This window comes from Phyllobates terribilis, unplaced genomic scaffold (assembly GCF_046119375.1).
Source record: "Phyllobates terribilis strain yellow unplaced genomic scaffold, ASM4611937v1 Scaffold_30__1_contigs__length_15301838, whole genome shotgun sequence".
NCBI lineage: Eukaryota > Metazoa > Chordata > Amphibia > Anura > Dendrobatidae > Phyllobates > Phyllobates terribilis.
Genome location: NW_027362790.1, coordinates 6,185,049 through 6,211,051, shown reverse-complemented (window position 1 = coordinate 6,211,051; position 26,003 = coordinate 6,185,049). Strand labels below are relative to the sequence as shown.

Sequence of the window (26,003 nt, the reverse complement as noted above, 5' to 3'; positions counted from 1 at the left end):
CTACCCTTTTATATGCATTACTTCAACTTTGATATACAGTAAGGTTTTTAATATAGGCAGTATAGGTACCGTCCCAATTTAGGGTCACCTTGCCGCTGGTGGGACGGCTTGTATACTTTTTTTGATCAAAAATAGTTCACTAAGTACCCTATATTTATTATGCAATTTTGCTTTACATTTATATATAATTATGGTAGGGTATGAGATATATTTTTGTCTTGCTTCTTTTTTGCTACAATAGTATGCGGCAGTGATCTGTGTCGGCCTATACTCCGCACCTTAGACTTCAAAATAGCATTTGTACTGTGACGCCAAGATGAATAATATCTGTTAGTAATCTGAGGTACAGTATATGATCGCCTCTAAAGTGGGTCTCCTGAAGAAAGAGAAAATGAACGTGTTGTTTATTCATATGATAAAACACTTGAGCTCCTTTCTCTCGAACATTAAGTCCTCTGACATTCAATGAACGAGTTCTGCGTTGTGTCATATTATATGAAAAAAAAGGAGGAGGGGAGGAGAGAAAGACTAAGAGCAAAGAGGAGGTATAGATGGTAGATAGTAACGTCTACCTCTCAGTGGCCAAGAGGTATAGATTATGAATATATCGAACACTAGGAAATTACGAAACAAGCAGATCCCAATGCAAGTCCCTAACTGAGGGTTGTCTTTACAGGCGTAAGTCAAACCTTTAGTCCTAGGGTTCCTATTAGGGGGAACCATAGAATATATAGCGAGCAAAGTAATACAGCCTGATATTACAGTAATATAATGTGAACAAAAATTAAATCCCGTTCTAAGATATGAACTGAGACATTCTGTATAGTGGAAGAGTGGCACCTAAAACTCTATTTAGATATATCTTATTATAAGCTTAAAAAAATAAGTAAGCATCTGCAAACTGTCTCATCAGGGAAAACAAGATTCATTTCAGGAGCTGATATGATTGGCAGGTTCCTTTCCCGTCTGGATGCATCACCATCAAATTCCTGATCCATTGAAAGCCTTCTGTGAGGTGCCGAAACTCTGTGGCAATGGTGGAGAAGGTGGCCAGTCAGATATATGGATTCTGGGAATGTCCAGGACATCACAGAATGGTCTCATGTCGCTTTGATCTTTCAAAATATACAATATTCATTTTTTTCGGACTTGCAGCTGGAAAGGTACCACAGGAGCACATCAGACCATTTTCCCAGAGAGCATCAAGTACTGGTTTCAATACCCTTCTTTGAGCAAGTGCCATTCAGGATAGATCTGTGAGCAATTGTATGCGTTTTCCATTGAAATCACCAGGACCCAAATCCCCTGCTTTTCTCACAACGGCCTCTTTCACATTGGAAAAATGTATGTGACCAATAATGTCCCTTGGACGCTCAGGATCTGGGCCATGATTGCCTAATGTACGGTGCGCCCTGTCGATCTCCAGCTCTTTATCAATAGGGTCACCAAGGATATAATTGAACAATGTCCACAGTGTTGGCCTGATCGCTTGTGCATTGATGATTTCAGGATATTATTGTGATTTTCTTGGTCATAAGTGATATTAAAGAGACTGTTTATTTGCTGGCTGTGAAGATCCAGTGTTTGTTTCTGAGCATTTTGATGGCCACAACTTGTAGGACATCATCCTCTTATCTCTGTACCTTGTCAGTAAGCTGTGATAGGCTAGAAGTGAGGGGACGTATTTCAGTTTTGTACGTGGTCTTCAGCCTTTGTATATTTTGCTCTCTCTCTTGTTTATTAGGGATAGACGCAATATGAAATACAAGTCAATTATGGCTTTCCTCATATTAAAATCCCTGTGGCTGGGGGAGTATATTTTCCTGTGCAGCAAGCACTGCTCAGTATGTGGGCTTTGGTGAGAATACTGGGAGATTTGTGGAGATGTTTTCTTGTGAGGCCTACATTAAGAGAGAAGTTGGTGCAGGACTTACAGGCTTGAGCTGTCTGGCATCATGAGGGTTAATACTGCTTCTTTTTCCAAGCTGAGATGAGGCAGTAATGGCTCCAGAGCAGGATGATAAGACTTTCGATAAGAAACACTGCATATCAGACATGCTGACCGAGGTGGAGGACCTCAGATTAACCTCCAATCTCGTCTTTCTTTCCCATATCGGCCGTCATGTTTAAGGCCGGAAATTGCTTATAATTCCCCCAGGAACACGGTCTGAAGAGAGTGCTCTCATTGCTATGTCCAGGCCATGTCTTTCCTGTTGATTTTCAATACGTCCGAAGGCGGAGTTGATTGGGAGCAGGATTGTGTGATGTAATAACCTTATGTGAGCCCCAGAAACGCGAGTTGTGACACCAATGGAACGGCGCCACAACGGGAGGTGCGTATGAGTGTTTTTATTTTAACAAGGCCAAACATGAGGAATGAGAAGGAGTTGTTGTTAGAACCCTCCTGTTTGTTTTTGTTTCTATCTTGTGTTTTGCGGTCACGTGACCATCTTCCTATATACTCCAGCTCCGCCCTTCTGGCTTTGCTGGACTTCAGTGTTGTTTTGACTGTCTCTCTAGCCAGGTGCCTTTGTGCCTATCTATCTCTAGTTTGCTTGGTCCTCTGGGACCTCTAGTACTTTTGTCAGTCTATCCTTTGCTCTGCAACAACTTCTGTTAGGAGGTGTCCCATTTTTGTCCCAGTCCTTAGTTCTTTTAGGGACCCCTCCCTTTCTCCATAGGTCTCCGTTCAGACTAGCCGAGGACGAAGGCAGGTTGCCCGCTACAACGTAGGGACTCAGCTTAGTCTTACTGTAGGGATAGCTCTCCCCATCTTTCCCTAGTTTATGTTGCAGATCATAACAGTTGTACCAATAGAAGTGGAAAACCCCTTTAAGAAGATACAATTTTCGGTTAGCATTTAAATAGGCTTCTCCCCTGTGTGACTTCCCTGAAGTTTATTAAGAGTTGATTTCTGTGTAAAACATTTCCCACATTAAGAACATGAAAATGGCTTCTCACCTGTGTGAGTACTTTCGTGACTAAGAAGTGAGGATTTCTTCACAAAACATTTTCCACATTCTGAACAGGAAAAAGGCTTCTCCCCTGTGTGGGTTCTCTGGTGTATAACAACATCTGATTTCTGGTTAAAACATTTCCCACATTCTGAACAGGAAAAAGGCTTCTCCCCTGTGTGAATTCTCTGGTGATTAACCAGATTTGATTTCTGGTTAAAACATTTTCCACATTCTGAACAGGAAAAAGGTTTCTCCCCTGTGTGAGTTCTCTGGTGCTTACCCAAATCTGATTTCTGTTTAAAACATTTTCCACATTCTGAACAGGAAAAAGGCCTCTTCCCTGTGTGATTTCTCTGGTGATAGACCAAATCTGATTTCTGGTTAAAACATTTCCCACACTCTGAACATGAAAAAGGCTTCTCCCCCGTGTGAGTTCTCTGGTGGCTATGAAGAATCGCTTTGCGGTTAAAACATTTCCCACATTCATAACAGGAAAAAGGTTTCTCCCTTGTGTGAGTTCTCTGGTGGCTATCAAGAATCTCTTTACGGTTAAAACATTTCCCACATTCTGAACAGGAAAAGGGTTTCTCCCCTGTGTGAGTTCTCTGGTGCTTAACCAAACCTGATTTCTGGTTAAAACATTCTCCACATTCTAAACAGGAAAAAGGCTTCTCCCCTGTGTGGGTTCTCTGGTGGCTATCAAGAATTGCTTTACGGGTAAAACATTTCCCACATTCTGAACAGGAAAAAGGCTTCTCCCCTGTGTGAGTTCTCTGGTGCTTAAGCAAAGCTGATTTCTGGTTAAAACATTTTCCACATTCTAAACAGGAAAAGGGTTTCTCCCCTGTGTGAGTTCTCTGGTGCTTAACCAAACCTGATTTCTGGTTAAAACATTTTCCACATTCTAAACAGGAAAAAGGTTTCTCCCCTGTGTGGGTTCTCTGGTGGCTATCAAGAATTGATTTACGGTTAAAACATTTCCCACATTCTGAACAAGAAAAAGGCTTCTCCCCTGTGTGAGTTCTCTGGTGCTTAAGCAAAGCTGATTTCTGGTTAAAACATTTTCCACATTCTGAAAGTGAAAATGGCTTCTTTGAATTAGGAGCAATTCGTTTTTTAATGCTTATTTTGTGACTTTGATTTTCCTTAGTAGTCGGTAATGAATCAGAAGACAGAACCTGTTTCAAAGGATCAGGTGAAAGATCTTTCCTGTGAAGGGATGATGGTAGATCTGGAGTAATAGCATTCACTTCAATTGTATCCTCTGGGATCTCAAGATCGTCTGATTTAAAAATTGAAGATGTCAGCTGTCCGTCTGATCTCCTGGTACAGTCATCTGCCAAGAATAAAACCAATAATTATTTTTGAATAAAATATTCTTGAATTATATATTTTTTAACATTTCTACTTAAACTGTAAAATAGCAACTCATGTAAAAAATATTGAATTATTCACCAAGAAAATTACAGTTCACAGTGTAATAGAAAACTTCATAGCAAGACCAAGTAGAGCGTGATGTTCAACTGTTTGTTCATTCAGTCTCCCAAATATGGAATAAAAAGCCAAACAATGTTATATAGGTGTAACACCAGCTGTCTGCGGACTCCTCCCTTCTGGCGCTTTGCCTCTCGGTATAGTAATCCATTTCTTACTACTAGGAACTCTAGCTGCCGAGTCAGCAGGACAGATTCCTCTGTTCTTAATGCATTCTTTTCGGGCCTCCAGCCCCCCTTAACCCACCATTGGACTACCCCCACCGACCAATCCTCCTGCTGCGCCTTTCTGACTTGATTACGAGTCAGTTGAGGGAGAGAGTCTGGGGTTACATTTGTCACTCGGCAGTACAACAACGGCAGCGCTTCACTGGATACTCCTAAGAATTTAGCACAGCACTGCATAGGGAGGGCATTAGTTTGATGTCTATGGCACAGAGTCTTCACCTCAGGGGCAGGGACCTCTATCCATCCTCCTTCTTCTTCCTCATTTAAGGGTTCCCTAGGCAGCCGAGAGTGTGTCTGATCCCTGGTCGATATTTTAAGCTGAAATCGTACAAAGAGAGTGCGGCAAGCCACCAGTACCCCGTGGCATCCAGTTTTGCTGTGGTTCTCACGTAGGTTAATGGATTGTGTCGGTATGAACCATGAAGTGTACCCCATAGAGGTAGTCATGCAGCGTGTGCACTACAGCCCATTTCAAAGCCAGAAACTCCAGTTTGTGAGCTGGGTAGTTGCGTTCACTGGGAGTCAATCCTCGACTAATGTAGTAAACGGGACACAGACAGCCATCATGGTCCTGATAGAGAATCCTTCCTAGTCCGTCGAGAGAAACATCTACATGTAACACATATGGTTTACTGGGGTCTGCATAGGCCAACACTGTAGTTTGGGTCAAACATGACTTCAGTTTCTCGAATGCCTCATCGCATACAGGTGTCCATCTTTTCCCAAAAAGTTCATTAACTCGGAAGTAGACTCTCTTTCCTGACCTTGAGGAGTGGGCTGTCCTCCCAGAAGGGGGATACCCCTGGGTAAGGGCAGTTAACGGCTTCACAATCTGAGAGTACTGGGGTACAAATCTTCGGTAATATCCACAAAATCCTAAAAAGGACCTAAGCTCCCTCAGTTTGGTGGGCTTAGGCCAGTTTACAACAGCCTCCACTTTGGCAGGGTCGGTGGAAATTCCTTCTCTGCTGATTATGTGCCCCACATATTTCACAGTCGTCTGGCAAATCCGGCACTTGTCAAGGGACAACTTCAACCCAGCCTCCTTCAACTGATCCAGCACCTTGAACAACCGCTGGTTGTGTTCTTACAGAGTCTTCCCAAAAACAATAAGATCATCTAGATAAACCAGGACCTCACGTAAGTGCAGGTCCCCCACTACTTTGTCCATACATCTCTGAAAAGTGGCCGGAGCACCTGTCAGTCCTTGAGGCAGTCTCTGAAACTCGAAGAACCCAATGGGCCAGACAAAAAGCGGTCTTCTCTTGATCTTCTTTTGACATGGGTATCTGATAGTAGCCACTCCGAAGATCTAACACAGAAAACCATTGGCTCCCTTGCAGGAAATCCAAAGCTTCATCGATTCGGGGAACAGTGTACTGGTCAGGGACCGTACGTTTGTTCAAGGTACGATAATCCACACACATCCGAATAGCTCCATTTTTTTTTCGAGCTATCACGAAGGGGGAAGCATAGAGGCTACTAGACTCTATGATGACTCCTGTGTCTAACATACCGCGTAGATGCTGCCTGACATCCTCGATATCCAATCTTCGGGATTTTTCTCGGAAAGGATTTTGATCCTTCAACCGAATGCGATGCTCTACTCCTTGGGCGAGGTCCATGTCCCATTCGCCTAAAGAGAAAGCTGCCCCCCGCATCATCATGCCGTCGATGACCAGCCCCCTCTCTTCTCCTTTCAGCTCACTTCCTTCAAAACAAGGGTCAAAGCTTTCAGGCTGTAGTTCCCTCTTCTCCTCCTCCGTTCTCACATAGGCTTCCAGACAGACTGGGTGGATGGATAGGGTCTGCGAGTAATTTTCTCCCCCAACTTCCCAACACCACTGAGCTATCGTACGGAAGATGTTGGCATTTGTTCCCACTATGACAGGTGATGGTCTCTCATCTCATCTGCCTCCGGGCAGATTAGCGCTATGATGGGTATCTCTTTATCCACTTCAACAACAGTCTTTGGAAATTGCAGTGTCACGGACACGTACCCTCTGTAGGGGTAGCTGTGCTCACTCAGTCCCCCCACCACGAGTCCAGACAACGGTTTCAGAGGCACGTTGGATAAATATCTCTTATACCATCCTTCGAAGATGATGGACACTTGAGACCCGCTATCCAGCAATACTGTACAAGGTTGACCATTGATATATGCGGGGACATGTGGGGCAAGTCCCACTAAACCTTCAGGCAGTGTTTTCGATGAGGCACTATTGGATGGGGCGGTAGAGTAGGTCTTAGTTGCTGATGGGGGCTCAGTATGGGGTTCTACTGGCCCCCTTTTCCCGTTTCCAAACTGCCTCTGAGTGTGATGGGGAAAATGTGAAGAGTTCTTTGAGCTCCACGTCTTAGGACACTGACGAGCTATATGGCCTGGACTCCCACAGACAACGCACCCTTCTGGTTTCCTACTCTCTACTCTACAGAGGTCATCATTCTCACTTCCTGAAGCCAGTGTTTGCTTCTCAGCTACCTCCGCAGCACTTTGTAGCCACTGTATTGTCTTGGCCTGGGCACTTAACAATTGTGTAATCTGCTCCCCCTGTTTCTCGATGACTTTCAACAGTTCCATCTCTCGGCAGTCGGCTGCTGGCTTCAGGGCAACAGTAGTCACGCGAGAGGATGTCTTCTCTCTTGCGGCCAAAATAACCTCCTCCTTGCGAACTTCCTTAAGCAACTCATGAAAAGAACCAGGAATCTTCTGTCTATCACAAGACCTCATCTGCTGTGCAATTGGATCATTAGTGAGAGCTCCTCTGAGTACTTGTTCCAGACGACACTGATCATCTTCTTTAGGGCTGACTCCACCTTTAGATACTATTCTATGAACCAGCTTATCTAGTCGGTATAGATAGTCGGACATCTTCTCATCTGGCTGTTGGTAGGTGGTACGGAGTTTATAGAATAGATCAGTAGCATCTTCAGGGGATCCAAAAGCATCTTCTAAAGCACTCATATAATCTTGATAAGTTGCTAGTGGCTTGCTCCGCCAAGCAGCCTGCACCACTTCCATAGCAATACCTTTCAAACGTTCTACTATTCTCTGCTTCTTTACGGCATCAGTGCCCTGCCACTCTTCTAAGCACAGTAAAGTGACATCCCTCTAAGTATCATATCCTTCTTCTCCAGCAGGGGTGGGGAGGGCACCCGAGAAAGTTCTTAGACAACGGTAGTTCCCTTCTGGCTGCATCTTTGCAAACTGACTAACTAACTTTTACATAGCTGTCATAAGCACATCAGCAGGGGCCGCTGTCTCTTCAGGACTGGCTCTAAGTGGAGTAGAGGGCGGACATATACTAGTCTTTCTAGGTTGAGTGGTTGATTCCTGTTGCTGGGTCTCAACTTTGGACTCAGTAGGCCAAGTGATCTTCCATTGTCGACCATACTCTGGGGACATGGCTACAATGGATGGGAAGTATTTTTTCCTCAAGATCTGCCCGGTTGAGATCAGGGCTCTGAGTAACTGTCCCCCCTTTTCCTTCCTGCGGTCGACCACTTTAGGGTGGGCAAGTTCAGTGAGTCGGTTAACTATTTTCAGTATCTCTTCATCAGACGCATTACAGAGCTCACCACTCACTGCAAAGCTTTGTTTAGCTGTAACATCCATCTCCTCACACCACAAATACACTTCTTGCTCTGTTAAAGTCTCCATAGTAAATACTCCTGTGTTAGTTCTGGATCTCAGCAGTGCCTCCACTGTAACACCCCTTTAGGGCTACCACGGTACACTGGGTGTTATGGGGGGTCTCACCTCTCTAGGGCGCAGTGCCTCCACCCGAATCTTGATTGGAGCTCTCTCTCTGGGACTGCAGAAGGACTGTTATCTTCTGCCAGGGGCTGATTCGGGAAGCCCCTGCCAAGGCTCACTACACACTCACCGGGAACAGGAGTAAAACCGTTTAACAGGTTTATTGCTATGCAGCAGAATTGAGGTGGGTTTAAAGGAATAACATACAATACAAGTAACAGTGCTCTATAAAAGTCATATACACATCACAATCTACTTCTACTCCGACCCTGCAAATATAACGTAGCAGGTTTTCCCTTTTTGTTTTAACTCAGTCCAAACGTTGGGGCCCAGTTGCCGCGGATGTTGGCGCGCAAATGAGAACCGTTGGTGCACTTAGATGAATATTCATGTCAATAGTCTGGGTTGTAGTGTACTCACTGTAAATAGCGCTGGTAGAACCACAAGTCTCAGAAGGGCACTCACTGTGTGTCTCAAACGGTCGGATGGTTCTCTGGACACCAGCTGAAACATGAATGGGGGTTAAGGCATCCTGACTAACACCAAATTTGCATGCACACTAGACCACCCATGATGCTGACCTATGATAGAATGGGACATACCACTGAGGTCCCCAGGCTGATACACCCTAATTCAAATTCTGTTTGGCCTTATTTCCTGGTATTTCCCATGTGTCCAGGTGGTGGTTTGTGTGCATGTAAATTTGGTGTTAGTCAGGATGCCTTAACCCCCATTCATGTTTCAGGTGGTGAGTCCTCATGTCGAGATGGGACACTTTCAATGACTCACCAGGGGAGAATGTAACACCCGCACAGGGAATTGTTAGGGCAGCTACTGGTATACTGGAACTTACAGACACTAAGAAGAGCTTTGCAGATGCTGTTAAACAGGGACCTACAGACATTAACCATTTTTCCCCTGAGCTGCAGTGGACTACAATTCCCAGGGACCCTTGTTTCAGTCAGATGACACAGCCTGGAAGGATAGAAGGAGAGAGAGTGGATTGGATGATGAGGGACTTGGAGGAGGGAGCTGGGAGGAGGTGAAAGTGAAAGTTCAGAGAAAAAAGAGCGTGGCAGCTTGCTGTGAGAGATGGAGCGGTGTGGATCTGCATTCCTCTATGCTGCCGAGTGTGGCGGCCCCCTCTGAGATACCCGCGCTGCTGGAGAGCGTGGTCTTGTCACCCTCTGAAGCAAGTTACATCAAGGACTCGGAGAGCCTGCTACGTTATATTTGCAGGGTCGGAGTAGAAGTAGATTGTGATGTGTATATGACTTTTATAGAGCACTGTTACTTGTATTGTATGTTATTCCTTTAAACCCACCTCAATTCTGCTGCATAGTAATAAACCTGTTAAACAGTTTTACTCCTGTTCCCTGTGAGTGTGTACTGAGCTGTGGCAGGGGCTTCCCAAATCAGCCCCTGGCAGAAGATAACAGTCCTTCGGCAGTCCCAGAGAGAGAGCTCCAATCAAGATTCGGGTGGAGGCACTGCGCCCTAGAGAGGTGAGACCCCCCATAACACCCAGTGTACCGTGGTAGCCCTAAAGGGGTGTTACATAGGCAAAAAAAATACGAATAAAAACTTCTACTCATCTCACAAAAAACAAGTCCCCACTCAGGTCCATCATTTGTCAGTGGAAAAACAGAGATTTTTACATTATTAGTGGCTCAAAGGCTCTTGAAAAGCAACATGGCTTCTATAAACCAATCCAGCAATATTCGCTCTCCCAAAGTCAAATCTCCCCCTCGCTTCTGAGCCTTGCAGTGCGCCCAAACCACATTTATCATCCATGTATTTGGCATTACTATAGTGAGAAGAACCCACTTCATTTACAGTGTGTCTCTCCTGGAGCACAATCTGGGCACTATGTGTTGGGTAATAAAATGGCATATTAGTAATTTTCACTTTGAAACATCTACTGTGTGCTAATTTTCGGAAAGTGACTGTGGAGTCAAAGTAGTGACAACTTCTAAAGATTAATTAATTGAGGGTCATCATTTTCAAAATGGAGTCAATATATGGGAATTTCTACTGCTCTGATTTTCTGACATTTTGTATGGTGTGGTGTGTCCCATATCCTCTGGGACCTGCTCCGGCGACGTCTGCTTCTGTCACCAGGTGCTGTCCTATTTATTCTGCAGGCGGCGCTGGTGATTGAGAAGACGTCGGGACCAAAAGTTCTGGGCGGCACAGGCTCTGTCCAGCCACTTAGATTAGTTTGCATGGAGCCAGTAGTACCATCCAGTCTGGTGGTATGGGTGTGTGTGCTGTCCAGCTGCAGTAACCTGCTCCCTGCTTCAGCCATATGGAAATCACCACACCCTACTAAAGCTGGAAGCATATTGCCGGAAGCTTCCAGATCCAGCCTTGTTCTCCTCTGGTTCAGGCCTCTGTGCTCAGCTCCCGGCTTGTGTATTTGTTTTCCATTGTGACCTCGGCCCGTTTACTGACTATTTTTCCGTATTCTGATTTTGTACTTTCTCTGCCCTCCTGGTTCTGGCTACCTGACTATTCTTCTTCCCATCTCACTCCACAGAACAACAAGTAACACTATGGGCCAAGCCTAGGAGCATCTGTGTAAGTCCAGATCCCTAAGGAAGAATAAAGGGTGATGGGCAAAACTGTGACTACAGATAATAACACCGACTGAAACGATCAAGCTGAACAGTCTTCTTCAGAAAAAAAAACCTTCAGTCTGTAACTGTAACTACTAGGTAGTTAAAGACTCACATAGGTGAGGCAGGCCGATCCAACCCCAAATAAACTATCATACAGAATGAACATGTAAAAAAAATATAACAATAAAAATATATGTTACATCCCCAACACCAACGTATGTATGAAGGGAGATATCCAACACTAAACTGGAGATGCACTCATTTATGGTGGACCATTGGAGGTATGATGAGTCCTGACCAGAAGAGTAGAGAAAGTATTAGTGCCCCCATTTCAGGAGAGATTGTGCAGGAATCTGAATTCTTTAGGATTGAAAACATAATGTAATTTATGATGTGGAGTGAATCCATGAAACCAGGGCTCGAGCCATGCCACCACATCTCCTGCAGGCGTGAATAGATGTATATTACAGCCATCAGCTATGCACAGCTTAGAGATATGTCATGGCACAGGTGTAATGTTATTTATGTAGTTTTATCCCAATCCTGCTTAAGTTAGTCAGTTTTAAAAGAAATTAAAAAGTCAGAATAAAGGGAAACTCCGTTGTTATTGTACAGAAATTCACACTTGGCCCTCACTGCACATTTAATATTGTCGATAATAAAAGTGAAGTTTGGCCAGAAAGACTGGACCTGGTCTTGTAGGGACCATACGAGCACATTCAGCCGCACAGAAAGGAGAGAAGGTAGATTCATCCAATAAGATATCAGGGATCTAGGAAGCCAACACCATCATTACCCTCCACTTTCTGTTACAGGTCCATCAGAATATTTTCCTTCAAGTGATTTTCTCACTTGTCAGCACATTCTACGTAAGCTGTCATTTGGCTTTGTAGTTTACAGATCTGGGCAGGTAACGGTCAGCGTCTACTAATCCCAGGGGGTAGGTGGATCCCCAGGTTGCAAGTTCTCTAGAAAAGGGTTTTCAATGCCCAAATTCATTTGAACAGTTTTGGGTGGAGAAGAATTTTGTGATCTAGAGGCAAAATGGTGATCACACGATTGTGATATGGCCGGACTACACCACCGATAAAGCAGCCACAGCCGGTGACTGAGAAGAATCTGTGACTTCTCTGCATTTAGTGGTCACTACTCACCTGGGTGGTTATCTGTAGGAATCTCCTCCTTACATTGCTCATCACCCCTCACATATGTCTCTGTACTATGATTATGGGTCAGATCTTCACCCTGAAACAAATATTGTAAAAGTGACAGACAGAAGAAGTCACATCTATGATCAGCTCTAATCCTGCCATCTCCACTGTTCTCATTACACAAGTATAAAACATAATAATGGTGAATAAAACAAGACTGAGCACAAGACCTTCACAGCCGTCTACACATCATAGGGGAGATCTCATGACACCTTCTCTCCATCTACCTGATGATCCTGAGGAACACTGGGATCTTCTTGTTTACAGTCCTGTGGAAGAAGAGGACGGGGACATCTCTCTGGTGTTGTCCTCTTACTGGATAAATCTGGAGAAAACAGAATACAGGGTCTGAATTCATTCTTTACATACAGATAATTATAGGCCATGTGTATTTAGTCCTGTCTATTACCTGGTGATGTGAGGGGCTGGGGAACCTCCATCATGACGTCCTTGTACAGATCTTTGTGTCCTTCTAAATACTCCCACTCCTCCATGGAGAAATAGACGGAGACATCCTGACACCTTATAGGAACCTGACACAACAATGATACCGTCATCCCCCCGATCCCTCCATAGTGTTACTGTATAATGTCCCAGCATTCCCAGCAGTGTCACCTCTCCAGTCAGAAACTCAATCATCTTGTAGGTGAGTTCTAGGATCTTCTGGTCATTGATGTCCTCATGTATCAGGGGAAAAGGTGGAGGCCCCCTGATTGGACTCTTGGGTCTTCCCCATCCCTCAGACACAGGGGCCTGACGGCGTTCACTAGAGGTCTTCTTCACTACTGTGTAATCCTGGTTATGGAGAGACACATTAATAAATCTCACTACAGACATTTCCAGAGTCCTCACCTCTCCAGTTCTGTCCATCTGTTATTCCCATAGATAAGAATGATGTAATGTGACGTCATCAGAATCTCTCACCTCTCCAGTAAGCCGGAAGAGGATCTCTAGGGTGAGGTGTAATATCCTCTCCACCATCTTGTCTCTGTCCAGATCCATCTTTTATGGATCAATAAGGAAAATTCTCTTATATAGAAGATCTTCACTGAGAGGATCTGATATTGTAGGGATCTGAATGAGAAGATGATGAGCAGATGTAGCATCATAAAAATCCTGTGTAATAATACAATTACTGGAGATAATAAGGGGAAACATATGAGGAGATTTATTATTTTACAATGTTTAGTTTTCCTCCTTCTTCCTCGGAGTCTGCAGCTGAATACGTTTCTCATAGACTCATCTTCCATGACGCTAATTCTCATCTCATTTACCAACAATCGGCATTAGCAATACTGCAGGAGATATTCATTACATGTGACATGAGAAATAACTACCGTATTTTCCGGAGTATAAGAAGACTGGGTGTATAAGGCGACCCCCAACTTTTCCAGTTAAAATATAGAGTTTGGGATATACTCGATGTATAAGACTACCCCTCTTCTAACGCACATACAATAAAAATTAAAAAAAAAATCAGATTTGATTTCAATATGGTAATTTTAAAGTGATGAACCTTACTGGCGATTGGCTGGTTGTTGTATACAAAGCCTGCTTGGATTGGTCAGCTCTTCCTGCCTGCCCAGCTCTCCCTGTCTCCAAGACTATCAGAGCGGCAGCACATCCCTCTGGCCTGCCCTTGTATCCTATTACCGGTACCTCCTTCTCTGCCTCTCTGATCTCGCTCCTGAGGACTGCAGTGACGAGGTGAGGGGGCGCTTCACCGGGAAAGAGTAAGTGAAGCAAGCTGCAGGCGTCCGGGACGCCCGGGGTATGGAAAAAAGAGAAAGAGCGGTGCTGTGCCCAGAAAAACACGCCTCTTTCACTCGTCTGGCCCACCCTTGTATTACCTCCTTCTCTGCCTCTCAGGACGCAGAGAAGGAGGTACCAGTAATAGGATACAAGGGCAGGCCAGAGACAGGGAGGACTTATAAATGACCATAAATACCGTATTTTTCGGACTATAAGACGCACCGGACCATAAGACGCACCTAGGTTTTAGAGTAGGAAAATAGAAAAAAAAATGTAAGCATAAAATGTGTTCACGATGCACTTTTAAGGGGGAGGGGGTCTTCTGCTGACACTGGTATAGGGGTAATGTCCCCCAATTCTGACAATATCCCCCATCCTGGTATATATGCCCCCCTTCCTTTTATACGTGGCCCCCATTTCCATCCTGGTATGCCTGTCATCCCTCCATCCTGGTATGCATGGCACCCCTCATCCCTATCCTAGTATGCATGGAACCCCTCCATCCTGGTATGCATGGCACCCCTCATCCCTATCCTGGTATGCATGGCACCCCTAATCCCTATCCTGGTATGCATGGCACCCCTCATCCCTGTCCTGGTATGCATGGCACCCTTCATCCCTGTCCTGGTATGCATGGCACCCCTCATCCCTATCCTGGTATGCATGGCACCCCTCCATCCTGGTATGCATGGCACCCCTCATACCTATCCTGGTATGCATGGCACCCCTAATCCCTATCCTGGTATGAATGGCACAGCAATCCCCATCCTGGTATGCATGGCACCCCTCATCCCTGTGCTGGTATGCATGGCACCCCTCATCCCTGTCCTGGTATGCATGGCACCCCTCATCCCTTCCCTGGTATGCATGGCACACCTCATCCCTATCCTAGTATGCATGGCACCCCTCATCCTTATCCTGGTATGTATGGCCCCTCATCCTTATCCTGGTATGTATGGCCCCCTCATCTTTATCCTGTTATGTATGCCCCCCTCAGCCTTATCCTGGTATATATGCCCCCCTCACCTTTATCCTGTTATGCATGCCCCCTCATCCTTATTTTGGTATGCATGGTCCCCCTAATCCCCATCATGCTGCACATAAAAAAATAAACACTCCTACTCACCTTCCTTCTCTCCTCCAGCGCTGCGTCCTATCTGCCCGCACTGATCTTGCCTTGTGAGCCGCGCATGGCGTCACTACCATGCGAGGCTCACAAGGGGAGATCAGCTACTGGAAGTCACTGCTCCTCACGCTGGAACTGTGACTTCATGCTCCTTAATAGCCGGCACACAGCGTAGCCGCAGAGCGGCTCCTGCTGCTGCAGGGCGATCACGTGTGCCTGCTATTAAAGGGCATGAATATTCCCCCCCCCACAAGCCCATGGAGAGAGTTTGAATATTTATGCCCTTAAACAGCGGGCACAGGTGATTCCGGCAGCAGCAGGAGCCGCGCTGCTGCTACACTGTGTGCCGCTATTAAGGAGCATGAATATTCAGTGCTCCCCACGCCTCATGGGGGGGGTTTGGTCGACTATATAAAGTATTTGGGGGCCTCCCGACAGATGATGTTAGGGCAGAGAAGGATCTGTCATCCTGAATTTTAGAGGCTAATCCGTTTGTTCTTCCTGTAGATAATCGTCCACTAGAGGAGTCTGGAGGCGACTTTCTCATACAGACCACAGGAAAGCTGGAATATTTGTGTGTATAGGGAGATGGAAGAGATAGCCGTCTGTCAAATGACTGTTCAGCCAACACTTATCTAATGTGTATGGAGCCGTTACGATTACACTAACAGGCAAGGATAATACACCGCACTACAGTAGTACAGTGCATCACCTGAGCAATCAGAGGATTGTATGTTGTATGAGCATGACGCGCCCCCTGTGGTCGTGGGGTACACGGTAGCCGGGCCGGTTCTGTATTGGGGTAGTCACGGTGGCAGTGACCCAGTCCGTGGCCCAGGGAGGTCAAATAAAGAACAGTGAAAGTCAATTTGGTGAAATAAAGATTTGGGGATAATGTTCGTGATGCCACCCGTGGTATGCGACTATATGGGGCCCCCGCTGCGGTGCAGATCCACTGGGGCTGTTGGTGACGCAGCAGAGATGGTTTGGCTCTCCACGGGTAGAGCTATGCCCCAGGGCAGTATAAAGGAATTGATGAGGTAGATGTTGTCAGCAGGGACAGTGTAGTGCAGGGCAGGGCAATTAAGTCAAGGACACAGCGGGGTGCAGTCTTCAGGTTTTACTCACAGTTGTTAAGTTCTCCAGGTTACAGTTACCGGTTTGTAACCACCCATGTCGTCCTGTGTCCTCCTGGGAAGTGTTCCAGCCAACTCTCAAATATCCTAGGAGCACTTGAACGGGACCCTTTTCGGTGTACCTCTCCAGGCCGTCTCACTACGCTGGCTCTCGCCCTCCTGCCCTGTGCCTCAGACACAGTGTCCCGAGCCAGTGGCCGCGGGCCTTGTCAGGCGACGTCTCGTCTGTCCCCTTGGTCCTATATGGCCACCTTTTCAGCGATTTTGTGTGGACTGTGGCTACGGCACCTAAAGATATAGCAACCTCCGGTTTGCTAGCTGAGCTTTAAAGTACTCCACTAGTCTGGGGTCAGTCCCCTCCTGCGGCCTTGATCCCTCTATGGTCAGCGTGAATTCGGGCGCACGGGTGGCTTCCCGCACTCGCCGTGCCCCTAGGATCCCTTCTATTTCTGGAGCCTTTCCCACTGCTCCGGTCTTCTCCCCTCACTCTCCTACTGCTGGGCCCCTCTGACTGGGCCCACTCCTCACTCTCCACTGAACTCCTGCTCCAAGCACTGGAGCCAGGAAAATGGACCCTTCTAGATGTTTCTACCCTAGCTTTTATACTCTTCCTGTCTGAGCTCCCCTGAACTATTTCCTTCACCCACCTCCTCCACTTAGTTCCACCCTCCTGACAGGGATCAGGCCTGTGCTCTCCCTTAGGAGCAATCTTGCCCTTCCGTTATGAAGTAGTGTAGTGTTGGATGTGAGTGGTTGGGTCCCGTGTAGTGCTCCCTCCTTACCTGAGAGTGGGGTACCACACCTCTGGCTGAGATGCAGCACTTCTGTGGCAACTGGACCCGCAGGGGCACAACAATCGCACTAATGAGAGTTGTTTAAAAAAATATTTAACATGAAAAAAATATCACAGTTTTAGCAACAAGAAATATCTGTCACTATAGGGAAACCAGACTCACTGCACAATGCTCGTTAAGTCACGTCCATAACAACTTTCTTATACTCTGTTATCCTATACACATTCTATACACAGTGACGTAGACAGAAATCACAGTGACGTAGCAATAGCTGAAAATGAGCCCGCCGAAGGGAAAAATATTATATATATAAATATATATATATATATATATATATATATATATATATATATATATATATATATATATATATATATATATATATATATATATATATATATATATATATATACATACACACACACACTAGATAGTGGCCCGATTCTAACGCATCGGGTATTCTAGAATATGTATGCGGCCGACCGGGCGCGACTAATCAGCGAAGCAGTGTTTAAATGGGTTGTGCACTACTTTAAATTAACCCCCCAATGTATCCCCCCGGGGCCCCTAATGAATTTTGTAATTATGTCATGTTGTCAATACTGCTTGTGACAACATCGCTGACCACGCACAGCCAGCACATAATTCCCCCGGCCGCAGCCGGCTCTTGCTTCCGCTTACATCACGACTATTTGCGGCTGCAGCCAGGGGTCTCCTGTTCGCGGGCTGCGACCAATCAGCGAACCGTGTTAGTGAGGACCAAGGAGCGCCACTGCCGGTCATCTCCCGGCTGCATCGCCGCTGACCTCCATGCGGCTACCGTCGGGAGATCAGCGGCTAGGGCCGCTGATCTCCCGTCGGCAAGTGTGAAGGGAGGACCGGGGAGCGAGGCCGCCGATCGGGGTACTTCTGCTGCGAGCAGCCGGGAGATGACCGGCTAGCACCGGTCATCTTCCGGCTGTGTCGCCGCCGATCTCTCGACGGTGGCCTGCGTGTATCAAATCTGGCGCCACTTCGCGGCCAGGCTGCGCCAGTCGCTGTTTGGTCGCGGCCGGCTGGACGTGACCAATCAGAGAAGCGGTGTTTTAAATTTCGCGCCAATATCGCTGATTGGTCGCGGCCGGGCAGGTGCGACCAATCAGCGAAGCGTGTTTCAAATCCAGCGCCAATTCGCGGCCGGACTGCGCTCGTTGCTGATTGGTGGCGCGACCAATCAGCGAACCGTGTTAGTGAGGACCAGGGAGCGGCCCTGCCTGTGCGGGTACTTCCGCTGCGAGATGCCGGGAGATGACCGGCTAGCGCCGGTCATCTCCCGGCTGCATCGCCGCTGACCTCCATGCGGCTACCGTCGGGAGCTCAGCGGCCAAGTGCGAAGGGAGGACAAGGCTCCATCCATTCTTCCATTGATGTGGTGAAGTAGTCCTGTGCCCTTAGCAGAGAAACACTCCAAAAACATAATGTTTCTACCTCTATGCTTGACAGTGGGGATGGTGTTCTTTGAGCCATTGGCAGCATTTCTCTTCCTCCAAACACGGCGAGTTGAGTTAATGCCAAAGAGCTCAATTTTTGTCTCATCTGACCAATTTGTTTGGATATTCTATCTCTCAATGTTAAAATTAATCTGCACTTAAAATTATAGATTGTTCATATCTTTGTCAATGAGCAAACTTACAAAAACAGCAAGGGATCAAATACTTATTTCTTCACTGTATATTACATATACAGTACAGACCACAAGTTTGGACACACCTCATTTAAAGATTTTTCAGTATTTTCATGACTATGAAAATTGTACATTCACACTGAAGGCATCAAAACTATGAATTAACACATGTGGAATTATATACTTAACAAAAAAGTGTGAAACAACTGAAAATATGTCTTATATTCTAGGTTCTTCAAAGTAGCCACCTTTTGCTTTGATGACTGCTTTGCGCACTCTTAGCATTCTCTTGATGAGGTTGCGGATGGTCTCCTGTGGGATCTTCTCCCAGACCTGGACTAAAGCATCCGCCAACTCCTGGACAGTCTGTGGTGCAACGTGACGTTGGTGGATGGAGCGAGACATGATGTTCCAGATGTGCTCAAACAGATTCAGGTCTGGGGAACGGGCGGGCCAGTCCATAGCTTTAATGCCTTCATCTTGCAGGAACTGCTGACACACTCCAGCTACATGAGGTCTGGCATTGTCCTGCATTAGGAGGAACCCAGGGCCAACCGCACCAGCATATGGTCTCACAAGGGGTCTGAGGATCTCACCTCGGTACCTAATGACAGTCAGGCTACCTCTGACTAGCACATGGAGGGCGGTGCGGCCCTTCAAAGAAATGCCACCCCACAAACAAACCGGTCATGCTGAAGGATGTTGCAGGCAGCAGATCGCTCTCCACGGCGTCTCCAGACTTTGTCACGTCTGTCACATGTGCTCAGTGTGAACCTGCTTTCATCTGTGAAGAGCACAGGGCGCCAGTGGCGACTTTGCCAATCCTGGTGTTCTGTGGCAAATGCAAAGCGTCCTGCAGGGTGTTGGGCTGTTAGCACAACCCCCATCTGTGGACGTCGGGCCCTTATACCACCCTCATGGAGTCGGTTTCTAACCGTTTGTGCAGACACATGCACATTTGTGGCCTGCTGGAGGTCATTTTGCAGTGCTCTGGCAGTGCTCCTCCTGTTCCCCCTTGCACAAAGGAGGAGGTAACGGTCCTGCTGCTGGGTTGTTGCCCTCCTATGGCTCCCTCCACATCTCCTGGTATCTGCTCCATGCTCTGGACACTGTGCTGACAGACACAGCTAACCTTCTTGCCACAGGTCGCACTGATGTGCCATCCTGGATGAACTGCATTACCTGAGCCATTTCTGTGAGTTGTACTGTAGACACCGCCTCATGCTACTTTACCTCTAGGGGTGACAGCAATGGCAAAATGAAAAAGTGACCAAAACAACAGCCAAAAAGGATGAGAACAGAAAAATGGTCTATGGTCACCACCTGTACAACCGCTCCTTTATAGGGGGTATCTTGCTAATTGCCAATCATTTCTACCAATTGTTTGTTCCATTTGCACAACAGCAGGAGAAATTGATTCACAATCAGAGTTGCTTCATAACTTGACAGGTAGATTTCACAGAAGTGTTATTGACTTGGAGTTACATTGTGTTGTTTAAGTGTTCCCTTTATTTTTTTGAGCAGTGTATATATATATATATATATATATATATATATATATATATATATATATATATATTATACCGTATTTTTCGGACCATAAGACTCACCTAGGTTTTAGAGGAGGAAAATAGGAAAAAAAATGTAAGCAAAAAATGTGGTCATGATGCCCTGTTATGGGGGAGGGGGTCAGCTGCTGACACTGGTATTGGGGTAATGTCCCACAATTCCGTTAATATCCTACATCCTGGTATATATGGCCCCTCTTTCCTGGTATACGTGGCCCCCATCCCATTCTGGCATACGTGGCCCTCATCCCCATCCTGGTATTCATGGCACCCCTTTGATCTACCATCCTGGTATGCATGGCACCCCCTGATCCCCATCCTAGTATTCATGGCACCCCTTGATCCCCCATCCTGGTATGCATGGTACCCCTTGATCCCTCATCCAAGTATTCATGGCACCCCTTGATCCCCCATCCTGGTATGTGGTGCCCCTTTATCCCCCATCCTGGTATTCATGGCACCCCTTGATCCCCCATCCTGGTATCCCCCATCCTGGTATGCATGGCACCCCATGATCCCCCATCCTGGTATGTATGGCACCCCTTGATCCCCCATCCTGCTATGCATGGCACCCCTTGATCACCCATCCTGGTATGTATGGCACCCCTTGATCCCCCAATTCTGGTAGGCATGGCATCCCTTGAGCCCCTATCCTTGTATGTATGGCACCATTTGAGCCCCCCGTCTTGGTATGCATGGCACCCCTTGATCACCCATCCTGGTATGTATGGCACCCTCTGAGCCCCCATCATGCTGCCCACAAAAAAAAATAAACAGTCATACTCACTTCCTCTCTCCTCCAGCGCTGTCCCGCTCTGCTGTCAAGACTCTCACTGTATGAGCCGCGCATGGCATCCCTGCCATGTGCTGTGCTGGAATAGTCACTGCTCCCCACGCCGGGAGTCTGTGCGTGGGGAGCAGTGACCATTCAGTCTCTTCAATAGTCGGCGAACTGTACCGCAGCGTGGCTCCTGCTGCCGCTCTGCGGTCAATGAGCCCGCTATTAAAGACCATGAATATTCACTACAACCCATGGGAGTGGGTTGTAGGGAATATTCATGAGCTTTAATAGCAGACACATAGACTGCAGAGCGGCAGCAGGAGCCGCGCTGAGGTTACAGTGTGTTGGCTATTAAGGAAAATGAATAGGGAGCAGGGAATATTCATTTTCTTTAGTGGCGGGCACAGTGTAGGCTGCAGCAGGCGGCTGCTGGCTCCTGTGCCACGTTGTTCCCCCGCTGCCGCTCCCCCACACCCACCACCATGCATGGCCATACAGTAATATAGTATTCGGACTATAAGACGCACCCCCCACTTTCCTCCAAAAAGAGTTGCACTACCAGTCGAGAACAGAATGCTTTCCAGAACTTGGAAACAAACTGGGTCCCCCAATCTGATACCACATCGGAGGGAACCCCATGAAGCTTCACGATCTCATTTATAAACACCCGACCAAGTGTCTTAGCATTTGGAAGTGCAGGTACTGCGACGAAGTGAACCATTTTACTGAACCTATCTACAACCACCAAGACCACTGTTTTACCTGAAGAAACCGGGAGGTCAGTAATAAAATCCATGGACAAGTGTGCCCATGGCCTACTAGGGATAGGTAGTGGAAGAGGAGTACCAGATTGCAAAACAAGAGGAGGGGGATATACATACCACAATTTTTCGGAAACCAACAGCTACTGTTGCCCCCCTAAGGGTTCGGTCGCCACAGAGGTATTGCATCTCACCCAGAGGTGTGGTATGTCACTCTCAGGTAAGGAAGGAGTACGGCTCAGGACCCTAACACTTGAATTCACTACACCACATTTCCGGGGGACAGGGCGACAATGCTCCTAAGGGAGAGCACAACTGTCCCTGATCCCTGGCTGGAGTGGGTGGAACCACCTAGTTAGGGGGGAACTACAGTACAGTCCAAAAGTTTGGACACACCTACTCATTTTAAGATTTTTCTGCATTTTCATGACTATGAAAATTGTACATTCACACTGAAGGCATCAAAACTATGAATTAACACATGTGGAATTATATACTTAACAAAAAAGTGTGACACAACTGAAAATATGTCTTATATTCTAGGTTCTTCAAAGTAGCCAACTTTTGCTTTGATGACTGCTTTGCTGAGAAGGAATTGTTCGACTGATGGTGAATTTATACAGCAGGCTAAGGAAATGAGAGAGAGTTCGAAACGAAGGGGATACCCTGATTGGGTTTTGAGAAGGGCGTACCAGTTTGCTTTTAAACAAAATAGAGAAAATCTGCTCTCTCCAAGAACAAAAGACGATAATGAAAAAGGAAAAGAACTTATTAGGTTGATTGCGACATACGATAATGGTGCCCCACAAGCAAGGGTCATTATAGAAAAATATTCGGGAATTCTACCATAGACGAGGATTTGAAAAAAGTTGTTGGTACAAAACCACAAATCACGTTTCACAGAAACAAAACGATTGGAGACAGGGTTGTCAAAAGTCATTTTGTGCAATCTAAAAAGGACAAGTCTTGGTTACCAGGGAGACCGAATGGCTGCTACAATTGCAGCGGATGTGTGGCCTGTCCGAATGTTAAGACCACAAAAACCTTTATGAGTAACGTTACAGGACTGTCCTTTGATATTAGAAGTTTTATTAATTCCAGAACAACATTTGTGATATATAAAGCAACATGTATTTGCAAAAAGGAGTAAATAGGGAAGACCATACGAGAAATGAGAAGAAGAATAGGAGAGCATCTAAATGATATTGCAAACAATAATGACACGCCCATTGCTAAACATGTAAATTTAGTGCACGGGGGGATCCGAAAGTAATATCATTGACGGGAATTGGTTGCATGAAAATGAATAGTGGGGGGGGGGGGGACATGGACAGAATCCTACAGCTAAAAGAAGCAAGATGGATTTTCCGGTTGAACACCATGACCCCTAAGTGGCTCAATGAGCAACTTGGCTATAGTTGTTTTATCTGAAAGGAGTATCTCCTGATCCCCACCTTACAAAATCCTCCCCCTCCCTTCCCCCCGTTTGATCATGCTTACGTGAAGCGTCCCATTACATGAGCCTGTCAAAATCAGATTTTTGAGCCTTTAAAATCTTGAGTGCCTTCAAAAGAAGGTGATATTTATATCCTTAAGGATTATATACCCTTAGGAAGAAGGGAAATTTATGGATAGATATATAATATATGACATTGTGGGCAACAGGTTGCTTAAAGAGTGCCTTCAGAATGAAATATGTATATTCAAATTATGTCTGATGAAGTTTGTATTTAAAGCTGCCAACCTACCCCAAGTAGGAAGGAGCATCATGTGCGATTTGGATTGATGGTCACTATGGCAGTGGTAATCATTCAGAAATAATACGGTATATATGGGGACATGTGACCATATGTGGTCGGTCGTGTGACTGAGGCGTTTCGGGTGCCACGTGACCGGAAGCGTTGTGGAGTCCACGGCCACATGTTGTAACATATGGCTGAGTGTAGGCGGCTGTAAAAATGGGGCTGCACTGCGTGATCGCGGCATGCCGGGTGGCCAGAAATTATGTGATTGGGTATGTCACATGACTGTGACCTGCTGGGCGTCCGGAAATGTTGCGGTCGGCGGTGTCACGTGGTCACGGCTTGTCGGGCGGTGGAAATGATGCGATCGGGTGAGACCCAGCCGTGTCATGTGATTGTGAGACTCCGCGCTCAAAATGTCGTCAAAATGGAATGAGTCTGATGAGAGCACTATTATAGGATAATGTATTTGAAAAAGCAATGGGTTTGATAGAGATAAACCCTGGAATTATAGCAACAAAAATATAAGAGAGATATAAGACCCACCCGGGAAGTGACATAGGACTCCCTGGAAAGGAGGGAAAGTAAACCTATTTACATACAGGAAGTGAGTGTGTGGGATTATCTCCCCATACATTTTTTGGAAAAATAGTGGGGGCAGCACTCTGTACGACTGTAATGAACACTCACTATTGTGAGCCTCATTGAATTTTTTGTTTTACTCACTTTGACACTTTATTGGCACAGAGTCACCTTCTCTCTTTGCATTATTTGTGCCTTCCCCAAAATGCTAAACATACTCCCCTGATGAATTCTCCATAAGGAGAAAGAAACGAGTCGGGAGGGTTTTTGTGGGATACGTTAGAAGGTACACTTGGGTACTGCCCGTGTCGGGGCGGGAGCTAAACCCAGGGGCATGACAGGGTAGCATCAGAAAATCCCGGATGGTGTCTAGATGCAAAATGGGTGAGAACCACACATTTTCTTTCTATATTGCACAATAGGACTTTAGATTATGATTAATGTTAACAGTCAGGACTGGATATATTCATCCGGGGACCGTATCCTGTAAATATCTGCAATGAGTCTTTTTGTGTCCTTAGGTTAATAGGAGTTATGTTGATTCAGTAATGGATATATAGGATATAAAGTTTTATAAGTATAAGTGAAGGTTATGTTATAAGAGAATCCTCTCTGCTGTGAGTTGTCCTTTTGTTTAGGAATTGAAGGACAGGTCCTAATAAAATGTCCCTTTTTCCCAGAAAAAAAATACTCCTTTTTTCTTGCGAATCTCAGGGGAGATGTATGATGTAAAGGCACCCCCTAACCGCATGGGTTCTGCGGTTAAGGGGTGCTGGTTTGTGCTGGTTTACAATTTTGTCCCTGGTGTCCTTACACAGCTCTTTGGACTTGCCCATGGTGGAGAGGTTAGAATGTGATTGACTGAGTGTGTGGACAGGTGTCTTTTATACATCTAACAAGGTGCAATTAATACAGGTAATGAGTGCAGAGTAGGGGGGGCTTCTTAAAGAAAGACTAACAGGACTGTGGGAGCCAGAATTCTTGCGGGTTGGTCGGTGATCAAATACTTATTTCATTCAATAAAATGTCACTTAATTGACGCTGAGAAGGCGTCTGACCCAGTCAATTGGTCGCTCGTCTTCTCGCTGTTAAATAGGTTTGGGTTTGTGGGTCCTATTATTCACTCCATTAGAGCCCTTTATTCAAGACCCTCGGTGAAGGCATCTGTTAATGGCACCATGTCTGATGAACAGCCTGTTTGTTAGGCAATCGCTGCATGTGTCACAGCAGCCCAACCGCCATGACACATGAGCCGCGGCGGCACCAACATAGATGCCGAGCACCCGAGCGCGCTCACCGAAGGGTTAACAATCCACGCGCCCTCATCACTAATGAGAACAAGACGTTTCCTCCCTTCCTGTCTCCATAGTTGGGTCGTATGTATCTATCACAGGAAACAGAAACCTTATGATTCTTATAAAGGGGCAACACAAGACCCCAAAAGAGCCTCCGTGCTGAAGGGGTTAATGCCCCCTGCGCCCAGTAATGGGGATCTCCACATACCTCCACCTGCAGAGCCGCCACCACATATATGGCTGTTGTGTGCGGCGCGCACAGGAGCTGTGATGAGGTCACAGGAGGGGAGGAGTCAGGGGTCACATGATCAGGGGCCTCAGTGGATGCAGGACTCTGCTGTGCTGGTTGTCATGGTGCTGGATGAGCTGAAGTTTATGTGTGGGGTCAGGAGGGGTTTACAGTGTGGATGTAGCAGAGCCGCGTGTGTACGAGGTGTACGGAGCATAGCCGCGCGTGTACGAGGTGTACGGAGCGGAGCCGCGTGTGTACGAGGTGTACGGAGCAGAGCCGCACGTGTACGAGGCGTACGGAGCAG

General features: G+C 46.4%; 1 protein-coding gene across 1 annotated transcript; it reads right to left on the bottom strand.

The window, feature by feature from the left end:
• LOC141178761 (uncharacterized) lies at positions 1–25,766 on the bottom strand. The gene is made up of 7 exons (XM_073660605.1): positions 25,676–25,766; positions 13,192–13,341; positions 12,883–13,062; positions 12,677–12,800; positions 12,495–12,592; positions 12,211–12,301; positions 1–4,293 (listed from the first exon to the last, which is right to left on the bottom strand). The coding sequence occupies exons 2-7, from the start codon at positions 13,267–13,269 to the stop codon at positions 2,936–2,938; spliced, it is 1,929 nt and encodes a 642-aa protein (XP_073516706.1). The 5' UTR covers positions 13,270–13,341; positions 25,676–25,766; the 3' UTR covers positions 1–2,935.
• Between the last annotated feature and the right edge of the window lie 237 nt (positions 25,767–26,003).